This window comes from Podarcis gaigeae, assembly GCF_964106915.1.
Source record: "Podarcis gaigeae genome assembly, chromosome: 3".
In the NCBI taxonomy this organism is placed as follows: domain Eukaryota; kingdom Metazoa; phylum Chordata; class Lepidosauria; order Squamata; family Lacertidae; genus Podarcis; species Podarcis gaigeae.
This window is the reverse complement of record NC_139680.1, coordinates 59,155,842-59,172,422: the sequence shown is the minus strand read 5'-3', so window position 1 is coordinate 59,172,422 and position 16,581 is coordinate 59,155,842. Positions and strand designations below refer to the sequence as shown.

General features: G+C 39.8%; 1 protein-coding gene across 1 annotated transcript in view; it reads left to right on the top strand.

Moving 5' to 3' along the window:
- MOXD1 (monooxygenase DBH like 1) overlaps positions 1–14,665 on the top strand; it is a 33,406-nt gene extending 18,741 nt beyond the window's left edge. The window contains exons 5-12 of the mRNA XM_083731296.1: positions 2,249–2,428; positions 3,647–3,749; positions 6,174–6,340; positions 7,537–7,728; positions 10,087–10,146; positions 11,224–11,366; positions 12,609–12,777; positions 14,385–14,665. Coding sequence (XP_083587422.1) covers positions 2,249–2,428; positions 3,647–3,749; positions 6,174–6,340; positions 7,537–7,728; positions 10,087–10,146; positions 11,224–11,366; positions 12,609–12,777; positions 14,385–14,549 — 1,179 coding nt within the window. The 3' untranslated portion in view covers positions 14,550–14,665. The remainder of the gene's footprint in view (positions 1–2,248; positions 2,429–3,646; positions 3,750–6,173; positions 6,341–7,536; positions 7,729–10,086; positions 10,147–11,223; positions 11,367–12,608; positions 12,778–14,384) is intronic.
- The last annotated feature ends 1,916 nt before the right edge of the window (positions 14,666–16,581 follow it).

The window sequence follows — 16,581 nt, the reverse complement described above, 5'->3', positions numbered from 1 at the left end:
AAGCCTTCCCTATAGACACATCCACAAGTGTGTACACTCAAACCACTTGTCATTGCCACATTTAATTGCTGCTGATATTTTTCTGGCCCAGGGCTCATTATGCTTCTTTCTTTCCATGGGAGAAGTGCAGTAACAGCGATTGGTCTTTGACACATTCATATTCTGCAGCAGGTGTTGACATGTACTGGAAATGCTCAAGTGCTCAACATGGCAATGGGTCTGTGTGCAAAGAGCATCAGTGAGATACTCTTGATACCACACCTGTGGAGTAAGCATTGGGAGGAAGCAGTTCCCCAACATACTAGCTCTGTGATAGCAATAGCCACACAGATAACAGAAATGTAGAAGGGCTGCTTGCATTCTGTCTCCTCACCCGCTTCAGTGCTGCTCTTGAGTGTACTTTGAATATATAAAGACAAAAGTGCTGTATCAGTCAGAATTGGATACTTCTCATGGATGATAGCCCTGTAAAGCTCTTACAGTACATTTCATAAAACACAACATATAACCACCAGATATTTAAAAGGTTCTGTAGAAGAAAATGTATGCATGTAAGATAAAAGTCTCATTTTATTATGTCCTGAAATTTTCACCCTTGTCATCTTAAGCTTGCAAGGATTTTTTTTTTTTTTTGGTAACTGCCATATAGTTTAATGGGTAATGAAAAATATATTTACAATATATATTTGCATGCATTTTTACACAAGTCAGATAATTAAGGGGTTATTTCCAGCCTCTTGTCCAGCTGTAAAGACAGTGATTTGTCACCTTATATAATTATTATCAAATTAATGGGCTGATGCTTCTCATGAATGTTTCTCTCTCTCTCTCTCTCTCTGTGTGTGTGTGTGTGAGTGTGTGTGTGTGAGAGAGAGAGAGAGAGAGAGAGAGAGAGAGAGACCACAAAGCCTCCTGCAAAATGTCTGGCAAAGGCAGAAGGGCGTTATACATAAACTGTTTACCTTTTGGAAGATTCTCTTTTTCAATAGAAAGGGAACTGAACAAAAGAATACTTGTTTGAATTGATGTTTAGGAAACTGACAGTGAAAGGATTGCCAACTTTGGTGATGACCCATTGCTTTGAAGGAGAGGTTGTTGTTGTTGTTGCTTTAAGCTCTGAGTAGAAGAACAGCAGGTGTCGGTGTCCTTTAGAGGCAGGTGGGTGTATCACACGTTTGGGCAAGTACTCCGTTATTTCAAGCAGAGATCAATAGAACATCCTCCTAGCTTTTTTGCTGGTTCCCGTCTTATTTTATTTGTATCAAAAGTAAGTGGATTTTGTCATCATTGTTACACTGTAGCATTCAGTTTAAAAAACTGCCATTGGTTTTAGGGCAATGTAACTGCGGCTTTCATTTATGCTTCTACTCTTCCCTTTTCTGATAGCTCAGAAACTAGTTATAGTGTGAGCACCTGTCCTTTTTACATGGGGGCATGTAAGATGGTGGAAACTACAGAAATCTGAGATACAACCCTGCATCTTTACTGTACTTACTTTGAAATGATCAGTGTGTGAAAACTGGTTGTCGTTTTATTTCGCTTCCGCGGTACCATGATAGCTCCTACAGGGCAGAATAAAGCAGCGAGGAGGCCTTACTCAAAGTCCTCCCCAGTTTAACTATGAATCAAGGTCCTGCTCTTGTTCACCATACCCATAAAAGTCTGTGTTGTTGCTGTTTTGTCTTAGTATAACATAATTATATTATTAAGAAGTATATGCTTTGCTGTGCCATATCACACTCCCCAGCCATCCATTTTACATGTATCCACAGACTCTCTTCATTTTTTGCAGGGGGTTGGACTAGATGATCCTCAGGGTCCCTTCCAACTCTACAATTCTATGATTCTATTATTCTTTTCCCATACTTGCAGAATGGAAGTATGCATATCCAGGAGGTCTTCAGGATGGGAGAAGAGAACATTCTGGTTAGATGGGTTGGCCTTAGCTAACAAACAGGGATGGAACCTGAAAAATAATTCATGCAAACTGTATAATCTACAATTGAGTTATGATCCCTCCCAATGTGTAAGGCACATGAATAATCTGCAAACCAAACACCAAGTCAGGGCAAACCAAACATCAAGTCAGATGTGTAATTTTTCACAAAATGATTTAAACGTTTTCATGATATCTTTAATATATAATTGTGATTGTAGCTATTTAGACTGGGGCCTGCTTCTTCAAATGCTGTTAACATTTGCTAAGATAAAACAGTATTAAATTCATTGACTTTTATTACATTAACAGGTTGAACCATTGATACAGAAAGGCCATGAAAATTTGGTTCATCACATTCTACTCTATCAATGTAGCAGCAGTCTGAATGATAGTGTATTGGACTATGGTCATGAGTGCTATCATCCAAACATGCCAGATTCATTCCTCACCTGTGAAACAGTCATTTTTGCCTGGGCCATTGGAGGAGAGGTAAGATATATGGTTTTTGTAACTTATTTTGCTAATAGACACTATGGGCAGAATTCACCTAATGAACTCTGGCAGCAGAAGTCCATTGAAATCAGTAGGACTTAAATTAGTCATGATTGATGTACATTCTCTAAGTTGTTGCCTGTATTGAACATGATGAAATCTAAAGCCCAGCTGCCAGAGTCTTGTTGAGCCAAAAATTGTTACATGGAACAAATTGAACTTGGTCTCAGGATGGTTAAATACCATCAACATTAAATCTAGCTGTTGAGCACATTTCTGTATTCTGAGAATTTTTCCAAGGTAAACAAGAGACAACAATGAATAATTTTAAAATTATATGTCATTACTCAGAATAATATGATTCCTGTGGTATAAATCTGTATAAACTCAGCCTAGATTAAGAAAAAAATGATCCAATATTGGGAAATTCCAGTTGGGAAATCTGAGGGTGTAGGGCAGAGCTCTCTCCTTAGTGGAATATATGTGCCTTGATCATTGCTGGTGTTTTTAGGAAAACTGACAAGTGTTTTTACCGTAGTCTGCATTTTTGATTGATTAATGTGATGTGCTTGAAGAATTTTAGCTGTTGGTTGTTCTTTAAAAATTAAAAATTACATTGTTCTTTAAAATGCATTGAAATCTTTGTATGCATTGAAAGGCAGGCTATAAATCTATGAATTTGGAATACAGTTGTTGTTGTTTAGTCGTTTAGTCGTGTCCAACTCTTTGTGACCCCATGGACCAGAGCACGCCAGGCACTCCTTTCTCCCACTGTCTCCCGTAGTTTGGTCAGACTCATGTTTGTAGCTTCGAGAACACTGTCCAACCATACAGTACACTGATCCTAAGCTTGTTCCTATAGTGTCTGATAGTGATACACCTTCATTACACTTTGGCCAACAACAGATAAGGAAAGGAGGTAAACAAGGTCCAAGTATCAGTACCAGTTTTCCCCTTTGGTAGAATGATGGGAGCAAATGTATGTATAGTAAAAAAATACGAAATATACACAAAAGGTACACAAAACCCCCAAATTACTGCATGTTTACATGCAGACATAGATATATTTAGTATCAGCAATTTCTGGTAAGTGTCAGTCCTAAGGGATCTGCCATTTTCTCTAGTTGACATATGAGGCTGAAATACGTTCCAAACTAAATTATTAGAACTTTTGGTAGAACCTGGTTAATTGTGTTTGCATGTTTCAAATTCTAGGGCTTTACATATCCTCCTCATGTTGGCTTATCTATCGGGACAGCATCAGATCCTCAGTATGTGCTTATGGAAGTTCATTATGACAACCCATCATACATGGAGGGTATGTTTCTTAACTACTTTTTAACTTTCTAAATTAGTAAAATATGCCAAATGCATTGGCTTCCTAGCCTGCTCATCCCAGAAAATGAAACAGCTAACAGGGAATGAAATCCCACTTTTTCTTAAAGTGTCAGTGCTGATGATAATCTTCTTTGTGAACATCCTGGGCTTGTCCTAGCTCTTGCCCATATTCACGTGGAGAACGCAATGTTTGAAATACTGTACATGGAAGCACAGGTTGACATATGCTTCAGTACAAAGTATATGCTTTACTTCCAGGTACAGTATTTATGTGAAATTGCAGCCCCTCTTTTTGCACTGCACAACTTAATCTGAATTTCAAAAGGACAAACTTTTTCACCAAAATATTGGGGAAAAATGCACATCTTTTACTTCTGAATCTCTTAAAGATGTGATGGGTGGTAATATTTTTGCATGGCATCAAAGTCATTTTGACTTTTTACAGATCAACATTTGAATGAAATTTTGAAGCTGTACTGTTTTAGTTATCAACATATTGTGTGGGGGGGGGGGGAATAATACAATTGTTTATTTATTGCATCAGTCACCCAAACAAGGCAACCTCTGGGTGACGTATAACCAAGTTTGGAAGCTTCCATCAGTTTTTGTAAATGTTGATTTACAGAAATTCTGGCACATAGGCTGACTGCCTCTGAGCATGTGCTGAGTAGTTTTCCTTTCCAAAACAAATGCTTCCTCACCTGTCTGGGTGTGTTGTGCAACTGGGTTCTCCATACTTCCAACTTGACCTGTCTGTCTAGGGTAACAAGGACCTTGCAGATACTATCTTGATACTACGAGGAGCTACTTGACTGAGGAGGGAGGGACTTGGGATTTACTCCGAGACTGGCTGTCTGGCTGACTCTCTTGCACAGTGGCTGGGAGAGATTAGCTCCACTCAAAACAGCTCGTAGCATGTTAAAAGACAAGAAAAATCCAAACAACAATTAGCCACTTAAAAACTTTAAAGTCTTAGATTTTAAAAGATTCATAATAATGAGAAAGGGCTGTCTGAACCAGAAAAGATAAGATATTTCATAAGACAAACTGTGATAAGACATGCAGTGATGCTGATAGCCAACTACACTTTACTGTCTGTCCTGTCATATTACGAAAGTGGAAAAATACTGCAGAGATTTGTTGAAATCAGCTCACCATAGACAAAATGATTGCTTCTGTCTCCTAGCGTTGCTGATTTGTTAATTTTGTTATTCCTTTAAAATCACAATTGTATTGGACAGCCCCCCTTTTTTATAGATATAGTTCATCAAAGGGTGTTAATATTGAAAGAAGTGGGACCTGGGCTTCAGTCCTAACTTTTACTGAGTATAGCAAATTAAACAATAGCTTAACAGAAAACAAAACCCCTCACTTATGGTCCTATGTATCAGGGAAAAGGTAAACTTCACTCATGATGGATCTACGTTTATTTAAGCATAATTTTAAGATTCCCAAACTAGACTCAGATCAAAATGATGGCACAGGCAAACTTCTGTACGCTTAGAATTTAGGACCAGGATGTCTTAATTGGCACATTATTATCATTAAATTAAACATGTTCAGCCAAATAATTTTTTTTTTTAGGACCAGAACTGTTCTTACAATCCTTTTACATACCAATCAAGTCCTGATTCCTCCACTCAGGAAAGAAAATATTTGTTTTGGCAAACTATCTTTTTTTAAAAAAAAAAAAAAGGTATGTTAGTGTTGCTATTGTTAAACAATTGGGATTCAGAAAGTTTTGCTGATCTGCCAGAAATCACCCCAAGATCCTGACTTACCTTTGTCCACCACTGTTATATGTGCTGTTATATGTATGTTTTATATATAAGAAGGAATAAATAAAATTTAAAAAACATCACAAAATGGAGAGAACATGGGACAGAAAAGAGTTGCTCGTGATCAGCCTTACCAAATACTATCAAATAAATATCCCTGACAGAACTCCAGATCATTACAGAAGGATCCATCCCTCCACACCCTTGATGAATACTGCATCTTAAGTGCTTGCCAGTTCAGATGTGCTTCCTTGGTGCGAGTGGTGGAGAGAGACACTTAGATAATACCCCACAACAACAGAGTGATAACTATGTGTTTATTGTGCTAGAGTGGCTATTTGGAAAGGCCTTACAAGGAACACAGATGCGTACATTATTTTTTTGTTCAGGTCAGAAAAGTACAGAAGTCAGCCTGCTCTAATTAACCACTTTCTTGTGACAAGACCTTATTTACAGCTTTCCCAGTTTTGTGACCCCCTTTGACCAGTCTTAAGCACAGGTTCTCCCTTGCATTACTTTCTTGCATAAACTTGACAAGTGGGTCCCAAAGCGACTTTAAAAAAAACCCGATAGGATACTTTATGTTGATTTATGGCTGCTTCTGACAATTGCTCTTTTGTTCTCAGGAATGATAGATAACTCTGGGCTGAGGCTATTTTATACCCCAGATTTAAGGAGCTACGATGCTGGAGTTATTGAAGCAGGTCTCTGGGTCAGCCTCTTCCACAACATCCCACCGGGCATGCCAGAATTCACATCAGAGGGTCACTGCACTTTGGAATGCCTAGAGGAAGTATGTCTCATGCCTTGCACAATTCATTGTGATTCTTTGCATTATCTGAAAATAGCACATTTGAATTGCTTTCTTCTGAAGGAACTAGTGGCTACTGATACAGTCATTACTATACAGACATTTGCAGTACAGTAGGTCCAGGATCAAAAGATGGTTTGTGTGCACATGAGACAGAACTGCACGTGTAGCTCAGCCTTTTAACTTCATTTTTCTCTGCTGAAAAACCCTTTGCACTGTAATTAAAATTGACCTGTCTCTTCAACAGTTGTAATGAGGAAGCAAAAAGTCAAACTCCTGAATCCAAGTTAACTCTAGGGCACATATACCATTCCTTTGGATCCCTGACAGCAGCATGCAAGTTGTTAAATAAAATCAAATGAAAATAGAACAGGAAATAGTAAAAGAAATACTTGATCTTTATTTTTCTTCTCCTGCTGATCTTACAGAATGTGCTTTAAAACTGACCTACAGTTAATAACTCTGACTTTCATTCTGTAGAGCTTTGTTACCAGTTTTCTGGCAGCTGGGCAAATATAGTCTATTCAAAATATTGACAGTGCTTTGCTGTTTTCTTGGGGAAGAGAGTTCCACTTTCAATAAATGGCACATATGCAAAACAATGAACGAACCATGCTATTTAAAATACTGAATAATATTGTGTTTGGAAACTCATGGAGGGAGGGAATAGACTGGTCTGGAAGGGCTGTTGAGATGGGATGTGAGAACTTACAAAGCAGGAATAGTTGAGGTGATTAAAGACTGAGTTTGCTTAATTTTCTAGCTCCCAAAACTCCCCCTCCCCACCTTGCAAACATCTGAGTGTTTTAAGGAAAGCAAAAGCAGCTCGAAAGTCTGTTCTGCTGGTCAGCCATCATAGGACAGTGACTAAGCTGACAACTTGAATTACTGCTCTGTAAATCTACACATGCTTCCATGGTTTCTGCTGTGAGGTTTTTTAAAGGATTCTTTCTTTTTCCCTTTTGTAGGACTGTCTCTGCCTTAAAATTATTATTTTGAAAAGGAATAAATTCTTATGTGTGCAGGAATTATTTTAACATTCTGTCTACAGTGTGTGTGTGTGGTGAGGGGATAATGGCTTTTGTAAGCATATTACAATGCAGTCTATATGCTCTTCTAATACTGAATGTCCTCTCACCCTCTGTGGTAATCTGATAAGTTTCACTGGTCCTTTTCAGGCCCTGGATGCTGAGAGGCCAAGTGGAATTAATGTGTTTGCAGTGCTCCTCCATGCACACCTTGCTGGTAGAGGTATAAGGATGCGTCATTTCCGCAAGGGTGACGAGCAGGAACTTCTGGCCTATGATGATGAGTTTGACTTCAACTTCCAGGAGTTTCAGTATCTGAAAGAAGAAAGGACCATCTTGCCAGTAGGAATCAGTGCTTCTTTCATTTAATAATACTTTTGCCATTTTGCCATTTCTCCAAGCTGAGCTGTCCCCCATTTTTCCTCCTCAACAGCATGGACCAAAAGTTCATGTTTGCCATTGCAAAACACACATTTTGTTCCATGCAGGGATGGGGGAAGGGAAAGAGAAGCTTCCATTTGGAGTAGAGAAATGACAGGTTAAGCCCCCCTCCTCCTCACTTCTCTCCCCAGTCATGGCCCCACCCCAAATCAGCATGTCTTGTTAAAGAAGGGTAATTAGGCTACAATTACATATATTTGCACGTCTTGTGCTGTGGCTTATCAGTAGAAGTTATTACTTCATATTCCAATGAACCTAATGTTTACTTGCATGAATCATTTTCGAGGTCTTGGTTTTTTTCAATTCCTAATTCACTGTTCACAGCCTTTCATTCTAAACTGATGTTCTGTTTAAGATAAGCTTTTCCTTTGGGCTGTTGCTGTTTTTGTTACTGATAAGAACTTTGGGTTGCCATAAGAGTTAAATATTAGTTGCAGAAACTTGAGACTGAAAGGCTCCTCACCATATAAATCTGTCAGCATTTGTCAGTTGCAGCCTGTCTGATAGACCTCAGGGCTCTGAGGATGGCTAGTCATGACAAATACTGTTATGCATTTGCAAACATGGAAAATTTGCTGCCTGTAGCAACTTTCTTATTGTGGGGAGATCAAATATTACTTCAAATAGTCAACTTGCTTCTAAGCTCCCAAATAGACTACTAAATAACAAAAGAGATATCAAGAGAGAGAGAGAGATCATGCAGTGGCATATAGATGACCCTAGTGTCATTGATTGAGAAGTGTTGTCATTATTGTCCCCAATAATAACAGTATTAAGATTCATAAACATGACCACTGGGCATGTGCTGGCCACTTTATAATCCTCCAAAAGTTATCTGCCTGCTTTGGGCAGCTGTTTTGTTCTGCTACTACCACTCCTCGCAGTATTAAGCTTTTCCCACACTATTGCAAATGAATATTTAGAAGTATCTGCAGTGACCTACAAAATGTTTAATCCTTGTGTGGTGGTGACTAGACTGGCTGTATGCAAGTACATTCGAATGAGCTCTCAGCCACATATGCCTCACAGGCCCACTTAACATATGCATTTAATGTCCCAGTTTCTATCTTTCTCAGCCCATGATGTGCTTCCACAGTAATGTATATATCATTCATTGGATGCCACTGAGAACAGAATCCATCTAGATGAGAGGCACAACTCATCCCTATCCCTAACCCAGTTGTGCCTCGTGTGCCCCCAGTCAGATTGCAGGAACGTAGCAGACTTACTGGTTCCAAGGCGCAGCCTGCTGTGTTACTGACACAATCCCTTGCATGTCTATTTAGATATAACTTCCATTGAGTTTTATGACCCATACTCCCAAGAAAGTGTGCAGCTGAGCAGGCCAATCATTTCCATGTTTACACAGGAGTAAGTTATGTTGGGTTCCATGGGACCTATACCTGAAGCTCGCTGGCTGACACTGGGTCAGTTACTGTCTCTCAGGATTATTGTGAAGACCTTGGTGTGGGTCTGCAGGGAAGAGTTGAACTTGGCTGTTCAGGAACTCTTTTCCAAAGATGCCACTTTGCTACATTGCTTGCAAGCAAGGTGCATGCATCAACTTGCCCTTGATCAGAGGAAAAATATTATATTCTTACCTATGAATGTCCTTTCTGGGAATAGTATCACAGGTCTTGCTTTTCTGGCAGACAATTAAATTTAGCAGGGCAGAGTATTTTGCCTTTTCTGTCTTCATTCGGGGCAACTACTTTCTAGAGTTTTGCATGAACCTGCTGGTGAAGTTACAAACTAAAAGCGTTACTACCTCCTGGCTTAAATAATTCATTTCTGCCCATGATCCAGTGAGAGGGATTTGCCACTCCACTCAGGGCTGTCTTAAGCATATGCGGCACTGGGGTGCAAAGATCCGGCCGGCGCCTCCCCAGTTGCCCAGTCCCAGGTGCGCAGGAGGGCGGAACCAGCTGGCCACCTCAGTGTCTCATTGGCTCGTTGCCCCTGAATGGGTGGCGCAGAGCCACTCACAGCAGAAGAGTTTCTAAGAAACAGTGAAAACTGGAATCTGTGTTACAATGTATTTTACAGTTCCTTTTAACAAATTGTTACATATGCTTTTACTGATAAATATAAATGCCATGTGGCACAAAATAAAATTTCAGCCTACCCTCTACATCTTCAAAAATCAAAATATTAAAACTCAATTTCTCAAAACTTTTAAGATATTTTAAAACGATCACCAAAAAAATGACTTAAACATTATCATTTGTAACAGTGTTTGCCTTAAATGTTGTGTTTCAGGGAGATAATCTGGTCACTGAATGTCATTACAGTACCCTAAATCGATCACATATGACTTGGGTAAGAAACTTCATGACATGGCAGAATGAAAATGTCTTCAGATAAAAATGTTGCAGGAAATGTTGTTTTGAGGCATTTAGGTACTCTTGGCAGATAGCTGCAAGGCTGCTAGAGCTTTGCTGTAGGTGATCTATTAAACTTATAAAGCAGATTTACTTCTGATGCCAGAGAAATTGCATCTGGCCCTCTTTGCTGCCTATAATTTTAGTGTACCATAATAGACCCAATCTAATATTCAAGAACAATGCTTTATATATTACAATGATCTCATTGCCATTGGGACATAATTGAGACATAAGTCTCACCTCCGTGGGTCATTTGTATGGCACACAGCAAATAAGATATGAACCTTCCTTTAGCATACTTTTTGGTTAGCTTGTATGTACCATATTAAGGCTCTGTTATTTACTTGTGGGTTTGGGGCCACAAAATCCAACTTTTACTTTGAGGGTACAGAGAACAAGGTTATTTGGGCAGTGGGCTTTGCCACATGCCCTGTGTCCTATATCCTTAACTGCTACTCCTTTTTCTTGCCATCCTTTTAGTGTTTTATGTACATAGTGGCAGCAGCAGCAGCAACCATGATGGATATACAGAGGTAACACCAGAGGGCAGTAGTAGTCAGGTTTGGGAACAAGCAGAGAAGCTTAGATTCTAGGACTGAATTGTCTGTCAACACTACCTTTCTGAAATTTGCACACACAGTCCTAGTTCAGAAAAAAACAGCACAGCAGGAAGGCTTCTAGAAGAAAGATTTTTTATTTTTTTAAAAAAACTTTTGCAGTCATCTGGCAGCACCTGTTATGAATAATCCATCTACTGTTTTACTTCAGCTGCAGTAAGAAAAGAATAAAAGTTTCACACTCAGCAAACAAATAAACAATGGCTTGGGTGCCATTAATACAGTTTATAGTTTTATTTGCTGCCCTTGCTTTGGACATTATTTGCATTTTCCTAAGATTATTGATAAGAAGAGGAGTAATTTTAGGAAACATTCTCGATAAAGCCTCAACAAAGGTACCAAGAGATCTGAAAAAAATCCTGAAGTGTGTATTGTTGATTTGTTCACATTTTTAGGGTGGTCTTAGCACCAGAAATGAAATGTGCCTATCCTACCTTCTGTATTATCCAAGAATAAATCTTACCCGATGTGCAAGTATCCCAGACATAATGGAACAACTTCAGTTTATTGGCGTTAAAGAAATATACAGACCAGTGAGGTAAGCAAGGTGGTTTCATAGGCTGAGGTCGTGCAAAACTATATATTGCATTTGATATATCACTCATTGTTATATCCCTAATGGGAGAGAAGGCAGTCCTTAAGATACGTAATACTTAACATAATCAATGTATTAAAATTTGGAGGTGTGGGCGAGATGCACCATGCTTCGCATGCTCTAGAGCAGTGGTTTTCAACCAGTGTGCCATGGCACCCTGGGGTGCCTTGAAGGATGGCCAGGGGGCCACGAGCAACACTGGCCTCTGTCCCTCTTTCCTTCGCTCCCTCTTCTCATGCTCTCTCATGTCTCTGCCTCCCAAAGGCTTGTGCAGCTGTTTGTTGCAGCAGCCCTGGCTGCAAGCTCCTGGTGCCTCTGGGGCTGGCTAGGGGGTGCTGGTTGCCAGGAGCTGAGGCGACCTCAGAGTAAACATGCAAGCAGGCAAGGGAGCCCAGCCAGCTGCTCCACCAGCCCTTGCTGTTGGGAATGGACAGGCAAGTGGGAGGCCAGGCAGACAGGTGGTGCACTAGCCTTTCTTGTTCTTGCTGTATGCAAGGCCCACCTGGGAGCTGAGTGCCCAGTGCTGAAAGGGAGTCTTTCCACCATGCAGGCCCAGCAGAACCTGCTGCCTCCCAAGGTTAGGCGGTAGCCTCACATTCACCTTTAGCCAGTCTCCATTGGGCCACCAAGGCTGGGGACATCCTCTTCCCAGGCCCCTGTGGGACAGGGGGGCAGCTCAGAGACCAGGAGTGGCAACAGCAACTGCCCAGAGGACTCCCAAGTAGAGGGGAGGGGAGAGGAAGTTGAAGGAACATTCTACAAGGGAGGGTGTTCAAAAAAGAGTGAGAAGCTGCCAGCTCTGCTGGCAAGGGGTAATATAACTGGGCTCCTGAGCCCCACAGGGCTGACCCAGAAATAATGTAGTTGGTCAAGGGAGCCATGGACTCAAAAAGGTTGAAAACCTCTGCTCTATAGAGTTCCCTCTTCTATAGGTTGGACAGGGCCTCAGGTGCAAATTTCCTGGTTAAGGGATGCATTTCCTGCAATAAGGGCTGGCTCATTGGAACTTTTCATTATAAATATTAACAAGAATGGATGCATTAGTCATTCTGTTGTTGCTGGTATTAATACATTAATACCACAGCAGATAAAAATATTTTTTTCTTTCAGGGAGGCAGCATTCTAAATATTTGGTACTATTATTGTAATAATGGTGGGTTTTGTTTCATTTTGCTTTTAATTCAGGACTTGGCCATTCATTATCAAGAGTCCAAAACAATACAAAAACCTGTCTTTCATGGATGCAATGAACAAGTTTAAATGGTCCAAAGAACAGGGCCTTTCCTACAACGACTTTGTTCTTAGGTTACCAGTGAATGTAAGATGTACCAAGACTGACAATGCAGAGTGGACAGTAAGTGTAATCCTTAAAAACAACAACCAAAAAACTGCTTGAACTACTGCTAATCTGTATATTTTATTAATGTGTCGTGGTTGTAAGTTGGAAAGGGTGATTGGATTGCATCAGATATTTTAATTCTTATTTATTTCATTTATGAATCATTTATCATGAGGAATGCCAAAGTGATTTACAATAAAATGGCATATATATATAACAGTTCTCTATATCAGGGATGTCCAACTTCCAAGAGACTACGATCTACTCACACGATTATAACCTGGCAGTGATCTACCCCTTTTCCTTGGGGTTCAGGTTAAAGTACTTGAGCTTTTTTTAAGAGAAAATCCTCCCATTTGGGGAGGGGGATTCAGGTCAATAAATTTGTTTAACTTTTTTTAGGAAAGATCCTCCCTTTTATTAGGGGTTCAGGTCAATGTTGTTGAGCTTTTTTTAGGGAGGTAATATTTGTTAATTTAGGGGCTTAGGTCAAATAGCTAAAAAAAGGGTTCATGTCCAGAACAGATACCAACCAGGATAAAGGCACCTGTCTGATATGCAGTGGGAGGGAGTTGAGTTCCAAAGGGCAGATGCCACCATGCTAAATCACACCACAAATCATCATGAAGGAGGGGTTGTAACTCAGTAGTCACAATGCATCCTTTAACAATGTAAGAATTGACTTGCCTGATGAAACCATCTAGTTCAGTTTCTGTGGAACATATTGGACAACCATATCTGAGATTAATAAGGCAATATATGAATGAGCCATTTGAGTGTGCACCCAGCTCCATCACTCCTCTCTTTGCATGGGTGAGTGAACAAACCAGGAAGTCTACCATTAACTATTGTTTCCCATTTCCTTCCAACTGGTTAATGGCATTAGAACTAGGCCGGATATGTAGCTGTGGTTGAAGTCTGATTAATATCCTGATTTGTTTGAAAGCTGTTTACTATCATTTCCCAGTTCAGACAAAACAGAAAAGTATCATTAATGGATGACTTGCTTGCTTGCCTGTCAGATGGTGTGAAGACTGAAGCAAAAGGCGCTTTAAAAGGGCTCACATATATCTTGGCTGAATATACTGATTCGGTATATGAATGGTCTTGGGGATTTGCAAAGTACTTTAGTAACCATAAATTCTATAAAGGAGGGATAATGTCTTATCAAGACACCGAATACTCTCAGCAGCTAGAAGGGAGCAAGGATTTAGATAATAGATATTAAGGGCATTAAGAAAGTAACTAGCTGTTGATTACGGCCATTGGTTTTAGTTGGGATGAATAAATCTGTGTAAATAGGTGTAAATGCTTGATAATAATAATAATAAATTGCCAGAGTATTCTGTTTTGTTGGTATTGGTGCTTACTTAGATCAGTGTTTCCCAAACTAGGGTCTCCAGCTGTTTTTGGACTACAATGCCCATCATCCCTAGCAGGACCAGTGGTTAGGGACGATGGGAACTGTACTCCAAAAGCAGCTGGAGACCCAAGTTTGGATCTGCACCCTGACTTAAACTATAATACATTAATAATATAGATAAGGCACAGATGTCAACGAAATTCTTTATATAGCTCAGTAGTATATGCAGCTTATAATTTTATTTCATTTTAAATTTCAGATACAAGGAATGATAACTTCACCACCTCAAATAGAAAGACCATACAGGACAGAACCAATTGTCTGTAGTTCAACTTCCTGCTTAAACTGCAATCTGTTTTTAACTCTATTGATTGTTCTGTACACGTCAACCACTGCTGCAACAAGGAGTGGGCCTTTTGTATAATAACTCTGATTGTACTCACTTTCATTTTTTTGTGCCATGCAAGTCCTGAAATGTTTGCACTGTTGCTCTTGTAGATTTATTTTTTTACATATTAATAAACTAAATTCATTTCAAAATAGTGTTCACCTCATTTGAAAGGGGGGGATATTTCTTTTTTGCAATCTAAATTGATTGGTATTGTTTCATTTTATTCATCCTGGCACATCACACCATGAAAAAAGCTGCTCTGTATTTGGATACCATTGTAATAAACTAAACTTTATCTATGTAACCTTAATAATCATGAAGTTTGTTGAATTATTTCACCTCTGCTCTTGATAAATGTAAGATAAAAAGGTGGTTTTCTGTAGAGCTGGCTCTTGCCAGTGCCATATTAGTTCTGCAAACTTTTTTACTCCTTCAACAAAAGCCATAAAAGTGTTGTAAATCACAAACATGAATGAAGCAGCATCATAGAAGTCTGTCTCTGTGATATTGGCTAGTTATTATCCATATAAGAAGTCCTGTGTCCGTGTGTGGGGAAAAACCTTCACTCAGATTAGCAATTTACCCTGATATTCTGGTCTGCCATTCAAGTGTACTATCATAATGTGTGACTTTATGCATTAAAAATTGCCAGCTTATTTGACATGATAAATACTATTAGCTTCAGCCGCATCATTTGGCCATAAATGGAAATGCTATTTTATACAACTTTTATAACTGTTTACTTGGAAGGAATCCCATTGATCTGAGGTAAATGTACTTCCCAGTAAACACGCTTAGCAGATTGCAGCCATTCAAACAAATGTTCTCACTTCACTTTTCCAATGGTTTTGGAGAAATTTACAGTTTAGATACCTTACCTTTGATTTCCTGTTTACTTTTCACTGCTAGCCATATGAGAAAAAGCTTCTACGCTTTCTGAACAGCTATACAAACGGTTACAAAGTAGGTACAAGTAGGTGTGTTTTACCAAATATGGCTTTTCATTGCTTGGTAAATGTGTGTTTATGGTAGAAGGCCTTTGTTGACTTGGTTTGGAATAAATATAACAAAGCCCTATTCCTTTTTCACGAGCAGTCAACCTAACAGAATATGAACAAATGCAACTTTGTTGTTACCAACCATTCTGTTTTGGTTCTGAGATAATGGAAAGCCATTCAGGCAAAAGGCATTTAGAAGATAAAACTCCTAACGTTGATAGCAAGCAGCACTGGATCGTTTATGCTTTGACGGCATCAGGCTTTTTTAAAGAGCACACCTGGCAAAGAAATAGAAGTCTGATTCAGCAATATATGCAAACATGCGCAAAAGGACATTTCTAACAAAACAATATGGAAGCAAATGTGTAAATACTAAATTCCCAGCAATGGAGGGAAAGAGCTGGAAATCAGGATACAGATTGCCAAAAATCGAAACTCGGGTGGAAATGGAATATGTTGGACCTAAATGCAACAGTGAGAACAAAAAGGTAAGAACTTGGCGCCTAACATCCTTTGACCTTGCACACTTGTACAAAAACAGGCAGTAAAGTATAACGTCTGTCAATTGCTTGTTCAGTTGTTTATTGGCATGTACAGTTTCGGCATACTAAGTCTACATCCCTTTACAATAGCTGTGAGTAATAAACATTGGTAAGTACAGTTCAGAAACAGTGCCTATGGGAAAGGAGCATAATGGAACATGTTTGTGTATGATTATCATAGATGGACTTTTGTTTCTCCACACACACACACCGGCACTGAACTCTCCTATAGAAACAGCACAGAGGATGAGGCACTAGAGACTTCATCTGAATGTTAATGTCACACACATATTGGAGTAACCTGTTAGGCCATGGTAGCAGCTCCAGAGCAGTGCACAGCAGTGGCGTAGCGTGGGTTGTCAGCACCCAGGGCAACGCAAGTAATTTCCACCCCCTAACCCATGGGTTTGCGCCCCCTAACCCGTGGATTTGCACCCCCTAACCCTAACCCCCAGATGTTGCGCCCGGTGCGGCCGGCCCCCCCTGCACCCCCCACACTATGCCACTGGTGCACAGCAGAGGAGA